The sequence below is a fragment of the Meles meles genome, chromosome Y, assembly GCF_922984935.1.
Source record: "Meles meles chromosome Y, mMelMel3.1 paternal haplotype, whole genome shotgun sequence".
NCBI lineage: Eukaryota > Metazoa > Chordata > Mammalia > Carnivora > Mustelidae > Meles > Meles meles.
The window spans coordinates 1376077-1394857 of NC_060088.1; the positions used below are offsets into that span (position 1 = coordinate 1376077).

Below are 18781 nucleotides of genomic sequence, written 5' to 3' on the forward strand. Positions count from 1 at the left end.
AAGTGCGGGCCCTTGGGTAGCTGTTGAGGGGCTGGGTGTGTTAAGGAATCATTGAGAAGAGGGATTCCCAAGGAACTTGGGGAAGACAAGACTGAGAGGAGGGAACGGGAGCTGGATAGGTAGGGACTCAGAGGAGGGAAGTGCTGGGGGGCCTTGTCCCGGTGAAAACATTCTGGCCAAAAGGTCTAGTGCTGCCCAGGCTTCAAGATGAAAACCTGAACCTTAAGAGGGCAGTGGAGCCCGTCTGATTCAGGGTGAGGCACTGGTTATGTACGTACCAGATGTCAAATGTGTCAGTTTTCACTGACTATCCAAGAATAATTGAGATATCAAGAGAAAGTCTGGAGAACAAGATTTGGTGTGACTAGGAGCTAAGAACATCTATCCATCTATCCATCATCCATCCATCCAACCTTCTAACCTTCCATCCATCCAATCACTAACCATCCATCAATCATCCATCATCCATCATCCATCCATCCATCCATCATCCATCCATCCATCCATCTATCCATCATCCATCCATCCATCCATCCATCCATCCATCCATCACCTACCCATCCATCCATCCATCATCCATCCATCCATCCATCCATCCATCCATCCTTCTATCCTCCTATCCATCCAATACTAGCCATTCATCCATCATCCATCCATTTATCCATCCATCCATCTATCCATCATCCATCCATCCATCCACCCATCCATCCATCCATCCATCCATCTATCCATCATCCATCCATCCATCCATCCATCCATCCATCCATCCATCCATCCTTCTATCTTTCTATCCATCCAATCACTAACCATGTATCCATCATCTATCCATCACCCCATCCATCCATCCATCCATCCATCCACTAACCATCCATCCATCCATCAGTCCATCCATCCATCCATCTATCCATCCATCCGCTAACCATCCATCCATCCACCCACCCACCCACTAACTGTGCATCCATGAACCATCTCCCCATTTACCTGTCCAGAGATGAGGCGGAAGGGAAATCAGCCTCCGTCTTACCGAATGGCTATCATCATCTTCCGGGAGCTCGATCCTTCCTGAAGTTAGGGCCATACTCTGGTGGCGTTCCCCACATTTTCGCTCTTCCAGTTTCAAAATATGTTCACCTCCAACTTCAAAAGTAACGCAGATTCCGTGCAGAGAGTTGAGCAAATACAGGTAACAAGGACATCCCTCGCTTTGCAAAAAGCAATCAGGGCTATGTGTTCGGCGTGTAGACCGGGTCGTTCTCTTAAACCCCAGAGAGCATTTCGACGCAATGTGGTTGGGTTTAGGCCGTGGTTTTTCAGTGCTTTAAAAAGGCTGCCGTTTCCCTTCCTGGCTTATGTGGATTGGCAGTCACTTCTGTTCTTGTGTTGCAGGAAGCGTGTGCTTTTCTGTGCTTCTGTTGTCGTAAACAATACTCTTAAGGGGAGGTTGCTAGGGACTGAATGTTTGCATCCCTCTAGAAATGCAGTCGTGAGTGCAAAAGGGCTCAACCCAATGGGAGGGTATGAGCAGGTGGGGAACGGGGACAGGTGACCGGACAGATGTCTGTGGTACTTTGGAATAATGGTGGTCCATGCCAGCTGGACAGTGCCCCTTCCCAGAATCCAAACGGAGTGTTGTTCTCCCCGTAAACAGAGCCTGGGGTCGTGAGGCTTGTTGCTGAAGGCTGGGCCAGCCCGGGGAAGGGCTCTGCTTGCAACTCTAAGGGCCTGGTCTCGTGCTGGGCTCCCTGCTGCTTCCTGATCTGGGGGGCTCAGTCTGTGAAGCATCTGCCTTCGGCTCAGGTCACGATCTCGGGGCCTGGGTTCAAGTCCAGCATCGACCTCTCTGCTCAGCGGGGAGCCTGCTTCTCCCTCTCCTTCTGCTGCTCCCCGTGCTTGTGTGCTCTCTCTCTCTGTCATGTAAATAAATAAAATCTTAAAAGAAAAAACCAAAAACGAAAACAGAAGACAAATATTTTAGGTCCCCCCAATCGTTTAGTGATCTAGTACCCACCGGCTCGACCCTCCCCCGCACACTTCTTGCAGCACTTCCTGCAAACGTGACAAAAATACACATAAAGTTCAGGACTTTTTTTTTTTTTTTTAAGGGGAACAAAAGAATGAAAAAACAAAAAGTCTCTCCTCAGCCCGGAGCCAGCCAGAAGGAATCAGAGCCAGGAAACCAGGCGTATGGCTCCCCTCGTTGTGGGAGGACCCGAGTTTGACCTGGAGCACATTAGGCAGGGTTTTAAAGCCCTGTGAGCTCCCCAAACAGCAGACCGGCCAGAGCCAGAGTATTGATAATCCTGGGCCTCCCTGACCCTTGTGAGTTCCAGCAGCTAGATAGGACCTGGACCCTGTCCAGGTTGTTGCCCTGCGTCCCCCCATCTTGCAAGCCCTATCCTGGTCAGGCATACACCCCGAAGCTTCAAACTCCCCCATTCCATGGTTCGGAGAAGACACTGCTTCGGGAAATTGCAAGAAAAACCCTCCCCTTTCCCGTTCTTTGGTTTGGCTGCGTCTTTTGACTCCAGGGCGACAAAGAGGGGACCCCCCCCCACCCCCCCGGCAGCTTTGGGTTGTAGTGAGGACAGAGTGTTCCCAGGGAGATGGGAACAGATGGAGACAGATGCCCAGGCTCCTGCAACCGGGAATGGCCTGTTGGAATTTCCCCCGCTGGACAGGTCTTGCTTTCCGCAAACGTCTGCTCGGACAGCTGAGGTTGTCTGTCTCCCTCACGTATGGATACAGTCTTCTGTGTTCTGCTTTCTAAGATTACTTTGTTCTCTGTGCATTGGATTCCTGGGGTCCACGTCAAGACCCCAAGGTCGAGAGACAGAGCCCAGTGGTCACACAAAGGATGGTCCATCAATGAGGGAGAAGGGCCAGTCCGTAGGTGTGCGTGTGTTGCAGGGGATGCCAAAAACACTCAGACCTCCCTCTGGTCCTGAGTCCCAACCAGCAGAGCAAGAAGTCCGCTTGGAAAGGACTCTTCCTCCCTCCTCCCTGTCTAGGTCTTCACGGATGCCCTTCAAAGATCTCTCCTGCGGTGCTTGGAAGCACCTCAGGGGCCTCCGTCAATTAACTTAATTTTTATTCTGCAGCTTAGACCTCGACACCAGAGCACCTGCCAGACATGATGGAAATGTTCATTCTGAGCCAGGGAAGGTAGCCCTTAAGAAAAAAAAAAGAAAAGTCAACTTAATGAATTAGAAAGAGACGCGTCCAAGACGCCTGTCGGTATGAACATAAATTAAAACACCAAGCAGCCTGAAAGCCTGGCTTTTAGTGCCAGTGACCATGCCCATCTGTGAGAGCTGGTGATGGGGACCTAGCCCCAGGGGGATGAAAGGTGAGCCCAGGCTGGAGAGTGCTCTGGAATGCTGGCCGTGGTGTGGATAGGGCAGTCTCAGCCTCGCTGCATCCCAAGGGAGTGAGGTTAAACATTGTCCCGGGTGAGGTTTTATGTTCAACAGGGGAGGACAGGGCTGAACTGGACCATTCCGTGGGCAGGGGAGAGGTCTTTGCCTTTTGACTTTGGCCCCAAACACAACTGGCTTCTCTCAGGCTGCCGACCTGCCTCAGGGTGCCAAAAGGGCTGCCCTAGCTCCGGCATCCCATTGCTGCCCAAGAAGAGCCTCCTGGGGGCCCTGGCCCAAGGTCCACACGCTGCACTGGCCGCCAGGTTGTGGCCAGGGAAGGGGGACGTGCTTGGGAAGGGAAATGGCTTCGTGGGGGGTGAGTCAAGGCTGCACGGGACGAACAGAGAAAGGCGTATATAGAGGGAGCAGGTGCATGGGGGCAGAGGGCAGGTGGTCTCTGGCTGGGCGGTCAGTGCTCGTTGACTTCAAAGGCTGATTATTGCTTTTTCCTGACAAAGGACTGTGTGATCTTCCTACCTCTGGAACCACAGGCTTCCGTTGGTGGGGAATGGTTAGCCGATGGGAAACGGGACACCACCAAGCATCCAGCCTTATATGGCCAGACCGTTCCCTTTTTAAGTAAGTGTCCCTGCATTTGCCCCAGGCAGGCCCCAGGGTGCTACGTCCAGTGCGTCTGGCCTGCCTGGTGTCTGTCTGGACCTGGTAGGTGGCGGTAGGTGAGAGCAGTTGGACAGGTGTCCCGATGGCCCTGTCCAGGGAGGGACCCTGACTCCTGCAGGGGTGAGGAGAGGCTGGAGCTGGGCTGGGGCTGGCCCGCAGCGGGGTAAGGCTTGCAGGGTGGAATGCAGGAATCTGACTCAGGGATTTTTCTCCATCTGAGATGTTCTGTTCTCTGAAGGGACACGGAGAGAATATTAAGCTAACATTTCAGTGAAAAAAATATTGATGGTCTGGGACAAGGACCAGCTCCAAGCCTGGGGTCTGGGCTGTGGCCAGAGACCCAGCAGGACGCCAGTGCCACTTCCCCAGGGGGGGCGAGGGAGGGGTCTCATGCCTCTCCCCGTCTGCGCGCCCAGCCCCCAGCTTAGGGTGCGCGAAGGCTTCGGAGGCTCCGCCCAGGAAGGTCCTTGTGCAGGCTGCAGGGTAGGGTTCTGCCCTGCGCCCCCCAAACCCCCACCCATGCTCCGGGCTCTGTCCCTTCAGACCGGACTTTGGGATGGGACTGGGGGCTGCCGGGGACCAGGGAACCAAGGTTCCTGGGAAAGGAGAGCCTTTCACTCGGTGCTCGAGGGGGCACGAGTCCCCGTTAGGAGTTAGGGGCGGGGAGGGCCTCTTCCGCGTTCTTGGGGGCGCGGATCCCGTTATGGGCCGGACACACAAGGAGGGACCCCACCTTCTGAGCAGGGAGGGGCTGACTTGCTCCCCTCGGGCCGCCCTGGGGTGGTTAGGGCGGGTAGGGGGCCCCCACTTTCTGAAAAGGGAGGGGGTCACTTGCTCCCGTCCGGGCCGCCCTGGGGTGGTTAGGGGCGAGCAGAAGGCCTCCACTTTCCTGATAGGGAGGGGTCACTTGCTCCCCTTGAGGACGCCCTAGAGTGGTCAGGGCGGCTAGGGGGCCCCCACTTTCTAATAGGGACGGGGTCACTTGCTCCCTTCCAGGCTGACCTGGAGTTCTTAGGGCGGGTAGGGGGCCCCCACTTTCCGAATAGGGAGGGGGTCACTTGCTCCCGTCCCGGCCGCCCAGAGTAACCAGGCCTCCCCGGCTTTTCCACTCCCTTGCGCTGGGCCCGCCCCAGGGGTGTCCCCGGCCTGCGGGCGGGGCGGAGCTGAGGCCAGGGCGGGGCCACAGGGCGCCCCCACCGACCTCTCCTTCTGCCGGCCCCGCCCCGTGGGCCCTCCCGCAGCCTCAGCCGCCGCCCCCGCTGCCCGGGCGCCGCACTCCGGGAGGTTCCTGCGCGGCGCAGGGCGCACCATGGCTCCACGGGCCGCCGTCGCGCTGCTGCTGGTCGGCCTGCTCGGCACCCTAGTGCCCGCCCGGGGTGAGCGATTTGGAGCTCAGGGCGGGGGCGGGCGGAGTGCCCTGGGGGCGCCGGCCGGCCTGGGGAAGACCCGCACACGGACGCGCGCGCCGGGACCCCGGGGAGGGCCTCGGGGGCGCCCAGCGTGAGGCGGGCCTCGTGGGACGCGGCGGGGACCCCGGGTCCTCCTCCCCGCTGGCGGGACGCGCCGTGCCCGCGGGTAGCCAACGCCCCAAATAGGCGGCCTCGCGACTCTCCAACTTTTTTCCGGGGCGGGTTTGGACTTACTCCAGCGGCGAAATGCCGCGTGTGTTTTCCAAGTCAGCAACTCCCGTAGTTGGAGGCGCTCGCGGGAGCCGCTGGCGTTGGGTGCTCGCACGCGGGACACTTCTCAGGTGCCCCCGGCCCCGCGTGTGCGCCCCTGCTCCCCTGCAGCGGCCCGAGTTCCCCCCCTCTGGCTCACCCCGGGCCCTGGTCTTTGTTGGTGCGCGGGGAGCCACGCCCTGCGTTCCGGGCCTAAATTTGGAGTCCGCTGTGCAGCCTGGGCGCCCGCGGAGCGGGGGTGGGGGCCGTTGAGAGCAACTCGGAGCTTTGGACACGTTCAGAAACACTGTGTGCCCAAGCCTCGGGGACGGGGCGCTCGCTGCGCGCGCGGGGAAAGGGGACGTGGTCTCAGCACACTGCGCGTCTGTTCCAGTGGAGAATTCGGAAAACACAGAAAAAATGTCAGGACTAGGAGAGGCCTGGGGACCCCTCCCTTCTCCACCACGACCCCCCACTTTCGGCGCACGCAGCCCACGCCTGTTTCTGGCTGTTGCCTGCTTTCCTGTTGCTGTCCTTTCAAGGGGAAGTTGCCATCCTGTTTCTCCCTCTCTGTCCTTTCAAAAGGAGAGCTCCGATTTTTAGAATTTTTATGTATTTACTTATTTTTTGCTGGGCGTGGCATTCTGGAAACTTTCCCCACCTAACCGTGTATTGATTTCCTTGGCGCCCCGGGACCGGGACCCACCCGGGGAGGGTGGCCAGACTGTTGAGTGGACAGTCCGGCGCCCGGCAGAGCCGTTTCAGGACCGGTCTGCTCCGAGGTGGACGCATTTTGCAAATAGGAGTCATGGCGGGAGGCCTGTGTGGTGCTGGGGACTTTCCCTCTGTTGGAGGGACCTCCAGCTCGGTGCTAAGGGCTTGAGTTTTGAGTGCCTGGCAGCCTGGTTGTTTTGGGGGAGGATTTGTGAATTCATGTGGGGGCTTTTGAAATGGGCCCCGGGCCCTCTGGTGACTTTAGGGGAGATTAAGCCTGGTCGATGGGGGGGGAACATCTTGGGACAACTTACAACCTGGCTGGGACGGCCTGGCATGGCTCCCCAGTTTCTCTCTTCCTTCTGGAAGAAATGTCCTCTTTTCCTTCGGCTCTGGCTGGTCGAGCAGAAATGGGTTTGCCCCTGACCCCCCCATGGTTGTCTTTGTGTGTGTTTGTTGGTATCACACTTGCGCAGAGGAGTGTGCGAGGGTTCTCTGGGCCTCTGGGTGTGTGTGTCTTCTGAAGCTTTCATGAGCCCCTTCCCATGGGCAGGGTTCCAGGGACGTGGATCACAAGTGGTTCTGGTTCCTCAAGACGGGACCATCCTTGGCGGTGGCGGGGCTGGAGGAACATCTAAACCCACACCCAGGACACCGGGCTCCAAGAACGGGACGGTCTCCCAATTCAAGATCCCGGTGGGCAGTCTTGGCGAGCCATGTGGGGGCTCTCTGGTCGTGGTCCGGCTCACAGATCTGGGCCAGCCTCCTTCTGTTCTTGGGGCCCCACACGAGTCCTTTTGGGATTTGTTTCTTGGAAAAACCCACGGCGTGATCATCCGGGAGTTAACCTGATTTGTATACAGATTGTGCCGGGCAGCTGCAACATGGGGCATGATTTTACTGAAATTACGAGAGGCAGCGGAGGGGGGCAGGGAGGCGGGGGCAGCCAGCCTCGCCCCAACAGCAGAGAAAGGAGGGAAGGATGGACCTTTAGTACCCGTTGATCTTTTCAACGGTCCACACTCCCCCTTACATACATGCACGCCTCCCTACAGGATCCTTCTGAGGTTCTGGGCAGGAACCAGCTGTCCCAAAGATACAAATGCCTTTTTTTTTTTTAAATCAGGAAACTGCTTACCAGTTGCTGAAGGTCAGAACACACTTGACTGTAGAAATACATGTTTGGCGTGGTTGGCACGCTGGCGGTCGAAGCCAGCAGAGCCTGGGGACAGACCTTGGCTTTTAACGGCACGGGACAGATTTCCAAGTCCCGGGGACCTAGGGCTCCCCCAGTTCCTGGCTTGCTTCTGGGATTCCCATGGGAATGGAGGAGACATAAAGGGGCATTTCACCTTTCATAGAGCTGGGCTTTCCCCACCCCTGGGATACTTGGAAATGCATGGGGACATTTTTTCTTTTTCTTTTTTTTTTTTTTTTTGAGGTGTGACAGCTGGGGGAATGGGTACACGGACAGGTGGTACCTGGAGACCAGACACTCTCAATGCCCAGCCTTGCACAGGACGTCCCTCCCCATCCCCCAGAGTCACGCAGCCCCAAATGTCCAAAGCCGGTGTGGGCTTGGTCTCTCCAGTTTCCTGACACCGGCTCTGCTCTCGGCCCCGTGGGTATGGCTTTCGGGTATGAAGTTCGTGGCCCCGCCTGTTTGCCTGCCTGCCTGCCCTTTGGGCTCTGATAAAACTTAATTGCACCTTGTGGACCTCCCCGCTTGGGCGCTTTTCCCCATTTTCAGTTTAAGAGGCTAACACCTTTTTTTTTTTTTCTTTTTTTCTTTTTTGGCATGTCGAGATAGGAAGGTACTTGATTTTTGTAGATTTTTTTTTTCTTCCATCTGGATGACATCTTGGCTGCCTGCTCTCATTTACAACAGAACGTGGCTGTTCAAGCAACCCAATGATTTCGACGTGAAGGGTCCCAGCATGATTTCGTGGATGGAAAGTGGCCTTTTTCTTGGCTCGTGGCCCCCCCACGGTGTCCTGAGTACCACAGTCGTGGGTGTCATGGTGTTTCCCCCTCCCGAGATTTTCCAACGCATGACGACTTCTTTTAGGGGAAGAGAATCCTATGGGGGTTATGACGTAAAGACAGGGTAGAGCTCCAAGACGGACCTGTGTTTGGAGGCTCAGAATTACTCAGCATCCCCGGGGGCATGTGGGTGTCTCAGGGAGGTTGATCTCAAATCAGGTCTTGATTTCGGGATCGTGAGTGGGAGCCCCCCCTCTTCAAAAAAAAAAAATCGATAACGTTGTTGGTCTACCTGGGATCATTCGGACGCCCAGAGACTGGAGGACTGTTCTGTAGGATGTCCAGCCTTTGTGGGGGTCGGAGAGACACAGGGGACTCCAGTCATGTCTGTCTGTCCTCACGTGCTTTGTTTTAAGGTCTGGGCGTCTGTCCTAGGTCAATCAGCGGAGATGGCTGTGGGACCTCCTTTGGTCCTTTGCTGATTTTTCTGATGGACCGTGAAGTGTGTGTTTAGGGAGGGATCTCTAAAAGTCCTTTTAGGGGCAAGGGGGATATTAGTGGTTTGGGAAATGCTTTCTGCAGACAGAGATGCGTGTTCTGAACGTCTGAGAGGGACACACCCTTGAACGGGTACCGATTGCCTCTGCTGAGTATTGTCCTCCAACCTTCCGGAAACGGGTCTTGCCAGCTCTTTCCCGGTGCTGTTATTAGTGGGGGAAATCAGGCCTTCCCTTATGTTGCTCTGGTATTTTCAAAGGGGACTCTTGGTTTTTAATTTATATTCGCCCTGAAACCTTACAGTCCAGAGACTCCCATAACACACAGGGCGTCCGTCCTCCCCATCCTAGTGAACCGCTGTGAGGATTCAGGATTCCGTGAGGTCATGTCCACTGTGGAGATGTGGGAGAGAAGGCCGCGTGGACTGCCGGTGATCTTGCTGGTGCCATGCTGCTTGGACGTGTTGGGTGGTTCACCATCCAACATGCGGATACTCTTTCCCGTGTGGGCCAGTGTCTGGGGATGACCGATGGACCCTCGCCAAAGTTCTAGTTGTATGTAGGGAATTCGTCGTATCTTCCACACGTCTAGAGACACGACACTTCCCTTTCTCGACTTTCTTGTCCTTCCCGGGCCCCGTGGTTAGACCAGTTTGGGCAGATGGCCCTCGGGTGTGTTTCAGCTTTGTCTCGGAATGACTCAAGGTTGCCACTATCCCTCCTGAGCTCTGGCTGCTCTTGCTAGCCGTGTCATTCAAAATCCCCTAAACAGGAAACCAGAGACTTCCTCTTTCCTCCCCCACCCTGAGATGGTCAAACCGGTGTGCTCCTCCCGCAGTAACTCAGGATGCACTGATGGGCCCAGAGTTCCATGTGTGGCGGTGCGGCCGGCCGCGTGGACAAGAAGAAAACTCACTAGAAGCTAAAGCAGCCCTGTGTTCCGCCAGTGTGGCGGAGTGAGCATCCGTGAGCCTTTTGTTCTGTTTCTCTGCATCTGGGTGGCCTGGGGCCAGATATAAAACGGATTTGTTGCCTTGGACGGGAGGCAGCAGGGTCCCGAAGTACTTGCCGATCCAAACCCGGTGCAAATCACGTTCCTTTTCTCTGCTTGGAAGTTTTTGAGAATTCCCCTGGTTTGTTTGTTTTTTGTTTTTTTTTTTTTTGTTTTTTGATACACTACATTGTATCAGGAACTTTGCAAAGAGCAACATAGTTGTGGTGAGGCAGTTACATTTCTGCAACAATGTAATTGTTCATTCTTGAATGAACCGCCCTCCCCAGGAAGGGGGCTCAAGGAGCGGAGTGCTGCATTCTCGTGCTTTGGAAGGCATTAGTCATCTCCAGACAACGCGGCCAGAGATTTCTGGCTGCCTGTGCTCCACGCGGCCACTGCCACAGCCCCTGTGTGCTGGTCTGATGGCTCCCTGGCAGGCGTTAAGGCATGCCGTGTGGACGAGGCGTCCATGCACTGGGATGCACCATGGACTGGTGTTATACATGGACAAAGTATAAATTGATGATGTTGTCTCGGGGGCAGAGGGTCCCGGAGGCTGGTCGGTTTTGTAAATACTGCAGGAAGCCATCCATGGCTCGTGTCCTTCTGAGGCTGTCCGCTGTCTTCTCTTAGAGGAGGACGTGGGTTCTGTGCTCAGTGTGAACAGAAACAGTGGTATTTGCCCCAGACTCAGCGCAGAGTGTACCCCAGGGTACCCCAGAAGGATGAAGGGAGATGGTAAGGGGAGCAGTTGGCTCTCTGAGGCAGAGCAACATGGTATGGCGGGAAAGGACAGATGTGCTGGGGTCTCACGGAGCAGGAGGTGGTTGTGAACAGCTGAGGGTCACTCGGACTGGATGCTGTGAGAAAGGTGAGGCCGTGGACCCTGCCTGCCGGGGCACTTGCTTAAGGACTCGTGGCCTGGCTGGAGTGAGGTAGCCCTCAAAAGGGTTAGGGTTAGGGTTAGGATGTGGTGGATGGATGGATGGATGGATGGATGCATAGATAGATAGAAAGACAGCCAGATGGACATATAGATAAGATAGATGGAAAGATGGATGCATAGATAGACAGATAGATATGATGGATGAATGGATAGATGGATGGACGGACAGTTGGATGGATGATGGATGGATGGATGGATGGTTGGATGGATGGATGAAATGGATGGGTGATTGATAAATAAGTAGACACACTGATACATAGATACATACACAGGCAGACAGGAAGAATGGATGGACAGACAGACATCTGGGTGATAGACACATAGCTGAGAGAGATGCCCCAGCCTGTCCCAAGTGGCTCCCAGGTGGAGGTGTACATGTCTCCTTGCTCTGAAAGCAGCCGGATTCATCACAGTGAATCATAAGCCTCTTACCAGGTGACAAATGGGTCAGAATCTCTGCATTCTGACAACAGGGAGCTGGCATGGGGTTGGGAAAGGCACCCGGGAGTGGGAATGACAGAGAGGAAGATGAACGTAAGCCTGACACCGTGTGTCTGGCTACAGGATAGGAAGCTTCCCTGTCCGCCTCTTGGGATGCCAGTGCTCCCTTCCCTGAGGTACCAGGCCCTAAACCAGGTCCCTCTGGTTGCACCCGTGGTGTCTCCAGTGCTCCGTATCTGGAACTTCTCATTATTTTCTCCTCAACTTAGGTCTCCTCCTTCATTCCTATCTCTTGTGATGCGACCATTTGCTCAGACTCTCAGATGGAAGAGCCACCCTGCACTCCTGCCATCGCCTTCCTCCTGTTTTCCATCTGTTACCAAATCCTGTTCATTTCAACTTCTGAATCTTTCTTGGCTCATGTGCCTTTCACTATTTCTGCCTTTTCTTCCTTTTTTTTTCCTTTCTACCTTCCTTCCTTTCTTTCTTCTTTCTTCTTTCTTTTCTTGACTTGCACCCCTACCCTGACACTTTTCTCACACGAATGGAAGAGCCCTTACCTACATTCTTCCCTGGCCTTTTCAGGCACTCTTAGGAGGGTGGTGAGGACTCCTTCTCAGGGTACTTCATGTTTTAATGCCCAAGATAAAACACATAACGTTGCAGAGGAAGCTGGTTTTACTAAATCAATTATTTAGGGTTCAGGTGGAGAAGATCCCAGGCTCAGGGCTGCTCATCCTCCTGCTCACCTCCTCTGCTCTCTGTCCTGATGCCTGAGCTAGGGTTGCCATTCCACACCTGCTCAGGAACCCTCAGCGGCCAGTGCAGGCCCAGATCCTAGGTTCTTGGGCCCGGCCCCAGAGCTGGGTCCCCCAGGCCCACCTATGTCGTTGGGTTTATGTTGGATCGCAAGACCCGGGCCTCAGGGCCAGTGGGCTAGGAGCTCTCTAGGTGTTGCTGTGTAGACCACAGAGGGAGTTGCCTCTCTTAATAATGTGGCATGATAGGGAAGTACAGGAGGTTGTCCTATATTTAATGAAACTTAAGTCCAGATAGACGAGAGCTCTGAATCCTGATAGTGAACTGGATCCAATATCAGTGACTGAGGCCTCTTCAACAACTCATGGATTCTGTGTCCACCCATCTGTCTGTTCATCCACCCACTGTCCACCCTTCAATGTGTGCATCCATCCACCAGTCCACCTATCCATCCATCCATCTGTCTGTCCATGCAGCTGTCCAACCATTCATCCAGTTACCCATCTGTCTAGCTGTTAATCCATCCATCTTTCTGTCAATCCGTCCATCCATCCATCCATCCATCCACCCACTCATATACCTATCCATCCATCCATCTGTACATATATGCACCCATATATCTGTCCAGCTGTCTGCCTGTCCATCCATCCATCCACTCACTCGCACATCCATCCATCCATCCATCCAACCATCCATCCACCCATCCACCCATCCACCCACTTGTCCATTCATCCATCCATCCATCCACCCACTCACTTGCCCATCCATCCATCCAACCATCCATCCATCCACCATCCATTTGTCCATCCATCCATCCTTCCATCCACCCACTCATCCATCCATCCATCCATCCATCCACCATCCATTTGTCCGTCCATCCATCCATCCATACATCCATTCATCCATCCATCCATCCTTCCATCCACTCACTCATCCATCCATCCATCCACTGGTCCATCCATTAGTTTATTTGTCCACCCATTAGTTTATCTATCCCCCATCATTTATTTATGACTAACACCAATTTTTTCTTTTATTTAGCTTTATGTATATATCCACTCTCTCTCCATCCACCCACTCATCCATCTCCCCATCCATCCTCTCATCCATCGCCCCACATACCCACTCGCCTGTCCGTCCGTGCACATACCCACCCAGCCAGCCACCGGCTCTTGCGCATGCCTTCACCTGGCGTAGATAGAATTCCCAGTGGTATCTGTATTCTCTCTCTGCTGTGTGCGGGGATCCAGAGAAGAAATACCTCGTCCCCATCCTCTCTTCTCTGCCAGGGGAGAGACAAGCAAGCTGTCTCTTCTGGTGCAGTGTTGTGTGAAGGGGAGCGGGGACCACTCTGCCCCAGGGGGTCAGAGAGGGCTCCTCGCAGGTGGGAACCTCCATGGGCACCAAGTTTCCACGAGTGGACAGACCTTTGTAGTGGTGGAAGCCTGATAAAGAGGGAAGAGGGCTTTTTAGGGTGGGGGCGTGGCTTGCAGGAAGGAAGCCTAGGTGTGTGAGCTCAACCGGAGGGTGTGTGGAGGAGGGAAAGAGAAGACAGAAGCGGTGATTAATGCCGAAAGGACGTAGTTTATTTCTAGCTCTAGACCAGCCTGCAGCGGGTACGTGATAGGCAGCCCTGGTTCCCAGAATGTGGATTTGAAACTCCCCTGGTGGGTTTTGAGCAGGCAGGTAAGCGTGAACTTGTACCTGAATCCCAGCCCACAAAATTCCTGGTTTAATTCACCGGGACCTTGAGCTGAGCATCCAGGCTTATGAAATCACCCACGGCTGGAGCTGAGAAGCAGTCTGTGCACACCGTGGTGAGGAAATGCTTCAGTGTGCTCAGGAGGAGTGACAGAGTACTTCCCAGAGGAGGCAGCATTTTCTCGGGGCTTTGAGGTATGAATAGGAGTTCTCCTGGTACGGAAAGAAGGGATTAGCATGTACAGGCAAGGAGAGGATCCAGATGAAGACTGTAGGTGCCCTAAATGTGCCCTAAATCACTCCTGGGATTGTTTTCGGGGAAAGGTTTAAAGTTTTGGAGAACCCAGAGCCACCTGTGTTAGACACCGCAGGACCTCCTGGGGTGATGCTGTTTGAGGTGAAATTCAGTGCATTCCCCATATTCACGGATCCTGTATTTGTGCATTTGCCCACCTGCTGCCATTTATTTGGAACTCCCGGATGAAAATCGTCCGTGTTCAGGGACGGGTGCAGAAGCGCAGACTATGCGAGCCAACGTCCAGCCTCCAGGTTGTCCACAAGTGTCCTTTTCATGGTCTGTGTGGGAGCACGTATTTTGCATTTTTGTGTCCTGTGCTTGGCCACACTGATGAATAAACAACACAGATCCAGGACGGTCTGTTTAAGCAGAAACACGCAGAAAACAAGGTCGTGCGTTGATGCCCTGGGGAACGTGTGACCCAGGGCTGTGGGATCGTAACCCTGTCCATCCCTAGGAGCGAAGATGGAGCATCCATGCGTTCAGCATCCCCGATGACTTAGAGAATGTAACTTCCGTGACCTGTGAGAAGGGACTGTAATTAATTAACAGAATGGTCGAGTCTGTTCTGTAGCCTCGGGCCAGTTTCCAGAGCCACCAAGGGCTCCATGAGCTGACAAAGTTTGGGATCGTCTGATGGGTCATTGGGGGCCAGCCCAGGTGGGCAGGCAGGGCCCTGTGTGAAGGGAGCACAGTTGGAGAGGTGGCGGGTTCGGAATGGGGGCTTCTAGTCTGGTTTTGGAGCTTGCCCTTTGGGAAGCAATGCCTTGGCTCCTTGTAGGGGAGACACTGGGTGCCTCTGAGGGAGAACCCCAAGCAGCGGGCAGACAGCAGAGGGTCCCGGCCAGACGGTGTTAGAAAGGCAGGTCCATGGATGGCAACCCGATCTGTCAGGCATCTGTTGGCACAGGCAGACTGGGGGACCGTGATGGTCCCCAACACCACCCCACGGCCTCACCAGATTCCCAGGGTTTGTGCACAATTTGGCCTACCTTTCAGGGCCGTCCCTGGCGTGATGGAGAGAAAGACCTTTCCCCTCCCCTCCACCGTGTTGTAAACTTACATGAAAGGACTTGGTGCATCCCAGCCCCTGGGGAGGATGAACCCGCGTGGGACTAAAACAGGGAGCAGAGTTGATGTCAGCCGTCGGGGTGCCCATGACGCCCAAGACCGCCATGGCGCTGAGATTGGCTCCCTTTTGTGGCCAAGAACATTGTCTGGGCAGGGCGAGCGCCATGCCTTGGGTTCACGGACACGTGTGTGCAGCCCGCCATCTTGGCTCCCGTTGCTTGAGTGGTGGCGATAGTCCGTCAGCGTGGCCTTCGTTGGGCGTCTGTCACCGAGCCGTCGAGTGCGTTTTTGTGCATGCGTGTTCATCTGTTGTCGTGCCATCGTGCGTCTTTGGGAAGCAGGACCCAGGACCAGCACAGTCCTGCAACCTTGAGGACTTAAAACATCTGAGGGGCAGAGGCGCCTAGATGGCAAGGTCGGTTTAGCCATGGTTTTGGCTCAAGTTGTGATCTCGGGGTCGTGGGATTGAGTCCCACGTCGGCTTGAGAGTCTCTCTCCCTCTCCCTCTGCCCCTTCCGCGTGCGCTCTCCCTCTGTCCCAAATAAATCTTAAACTGTGAAGGGCAGACAGTTTGGTGTCGCGTCTGCAAAAGGCACAGAGGTATTTCTGAAGCGATTCCCGTCTTGCGCCCGGAAACATGAGGACGTTCTCGGTATCGAGAGATACGATGCAATCAGATGGCATTCGTGGTCACGATGTCCGTCGTCCTCCTGACCTGCAGGGCTCGGGATGAGGCCGACACCTGTGTGTGTCTCCACGCCCTGGGCTCTGTGCTGGGCACTCCATCCGGTGGAGGGGACCCCATCTCCAGCCCCCAGGAACCTGGACACCGGCTGCTCAGGGGCATGCCATGTGACCTGGGGTGGGGGAGGGCTCTCTAACGAAAAGCTTTTGCCGGGTCTGCAGATGTGGCGCAGAGCTCGGACGGCCCCCACGGCTCCATGTTTTTTGCAGGTGGTTGGGCTGGGGGGACCCTGGCATTTCCACCCACTGCACTGGACCCAGGCGCCTTGGGCAGGTCTGCGCTCCTCCCGTCGCCCGTGGGGACTCCTATGTTAACTGGAAAGCCCCGGGGGCATCGCAGGCTTTGCCTACATTTGTTATTCTGGTGCACCCCCGAGAAAATACCTGAAAATGCGAGCATTTGCCTCACCGCCTCCTTGATATTTCTCCTCTCATCTTTCCGTGACTTACTTTATTGACGTACGTGTTTGTCTGTGTCTGTGTTTGTGTCTGATTTGCAGGCGATGTGTGCAAATTGGGAGATTTCCAGTTTGTCTAAATTGTATATTTTATTGTATAGTTTATTGGGAATTGTATAATTCCCAAAGTTGTATAGTTTATTGGAAATGCATGTCATTTATTCCTATTTTCATTGTATTTCTGTAATTGTGTTCATATGCTTATATAGTTCGTAAGCTCCGTATAAATTATAATGTGTAAGTACGGAAAACGACTGTCTGTACTTTATTCCAAATCCTGTTTCTGTCCTGTGACTTATTTCTGTTTCGTTTATAGGGTTTGTGGATTTATGTGTGTGTAAATTATACATTGCATAAATTCCAAGTTCTATAACGTGTTATGATTACATTTCGTTTCTATTCTGATTTTATTTCTACAACTTATTTGTGTCTTATCTTACATATGTATTTATATCATTTATAAGTTCTGCATAAGTTACATAATTTAGTTTCTATGAGTCATCAATATATTTTGTTCCTATTCTAATATCTATAACTTACTTATATTTTTAATATGACTTATCTCTAGATTTTATAAATTCTGTGTATAAGTTATGTGATTTCCAATTTCTATCATTTATTATTAAAGCATATAACAATTACATAAAATTATTATATATGTAATTTATTCTGAATTGTACTATAACTTATTCCATATTCTGTATATGTGTAAATATATATAATATATTCCATATGTATATAATTTATTCTAAATATTTTTCTATAATTTATTCTACATTCTATATAGAATTTTATATTCTATATATGTGTAAATGTCTATAATTTATCCCAAATATGTACTTATAATTTATTTTATATTCTATATAGAATCTTTTATATATATATAGAATCTTATATATTGAGAGAGAATCTTCAGTATATTTAAACATATAGAATTTGTTCTGAATATACATCTATAATTTTTCTATTATGTATTCCTATAACTTTTAAGTTCCTTGTATGGAACCTGTCTTTTGTCATTTTTGTCATTTAGTTTTATGCATATCTCCATCCTGCTTTATATTTCTGCAATGGCCCATTGTTGTGGTAGAATTTCAGAGAAACCCAATTTAGGCTGGGTTGGTGGGATGGAGATTCTGGGGGGATGGAGACCCAGAGGGATGGAGACCAGGAGGGATGGAGACCCAGGAGGGATGGAGACCCAGGAGGGATGGAGACCAGGAGTGATGGAGACCAGGAGTGATGGAGACCCAGGCAGGGATGGAGACCCAGGCAGGGATGGAGACCCAGGCAGGGATGGAGACCCAGGCAGGGATGGAGACCCAGGCAGGGATGGAGACCAGGAGGGATGGAGACCCTGGAGGGATGGAGACCCAGGAGTGATGGAGACCCTGGAGGGATGGAGACCCTGGAGGGATGGAGACCCAGGCAGGGATGCAGATCCAGGCAGGGGTGCATCCGCACTCAGGAGGAGCCGCCTGCCCGCCTGCCCACCTGCCCAGGGGTTCTGGGGACTGCACGGGGCTCAGCCTGCGTCCCAGCAGGACTGGCCGAACCAGGGCGGGAGGGGCTGCGGGAGCCGTGGTGCCATCAGCATGAGTCACGTGTCTCTCCCTCCGGCCAGGGCGAGCCTCGCCCTGCGTGACTCACCCCTGCGTGGCCCTGAACATCTGCAGCCTTGAGGGGTGTTGGAGCCCAGGGGGGTGGACGGGCTGCGTGCACCGTGGTCTGCTCGTAGCTGGGACGGAGGCGCGACATGCCTTGATCTCTGGACACGGGGCCCGGGCTCCTGGTCCGGGTGGTGACAGTTGGCCCCGGGAGGCAGTAGGGGGAGCGGCCGGCACAGGAGGGTTTCTGCCGGGAGCCGGGAGCCCCCGGACGTGGTCGCCTGTGATGAGACAGAGTCAGCCGTGTTGGGCTGGAACTGGGATGCCAGCCATGCAGACGGAGAGCTCAGATTAGGTCAGGAAGAGACTGGGAGGGGTTAGGGCTGGCCGGTGCTGCTGGCTGTTGAATCATTGCACCTCCTGACTGTCCCTGGGTGGGGGGGGCTCGAGCGGTCACGAATCGCGAGCGTCCCTTTTGCAAACATCAGCGCAGTCTTGGGGCAGCTGGCATCGGGGAACCCACACACGGGCAGGGCGGGGGGACGTGTCTTCGTGATTGAGTTAAGGGGGGACTTTCCGTGGAAGCTGGCCCCTCCGTGCCCCTGAATTTCTGTCCAGCTCTGTGTAGGCAGCACTCCCGGGGGGTAGTCCCTGGGATTCTGTCATCTGTGGTGAGGGTGTGGCATTGTGACCAGGAAAAAGGGGGTCCCCAGGGGGCAGAGGGCAGAGAGCCCCAAGCCCTGGGATCCAGGCTGAATGGCTCAGCCGAATGCCTTTGGGTCTTGCCCACAAGGGAGGCTCTCACTCTGGGGCCGAGGGTGTTCTCCTGGGGAGACACACGCACGGGGGTTGGGGGGAGGCAACGTCTGCGGA

The 18781-nt window shown here is 54.0% G+C and overlaps 1 protein-coding gene across 2 annotated transcripts in view; it reads left to right on the forward strand.

Moving 5' to 3' along the window:
- The first annotated feature begins 5255 nt into the window (after window positions 1-5255).
- Window positions 5256-18781, forward strand: part of LOC123935834 (CD99 antigen-like) — a 30668-nt gene continuing 17142 nt past the window's right edge. Inside the window, exon 1 of one of the 2 annotated variants that reach the window (XM_045996643.1) lies at window positions 5256-5413. In XM_045996643.1, the coding sequence (XP_045852599.1) occupies window positions 5347-5413 (67 nt within the window). In that variant the 5' untranslated portion in view covers window positions 5256-5346. The remainder of the gene's footprint in view (window positions 5414-18781) is intronic. The other variant, XM_045996641.1, reaches the window with a different exon arrangement.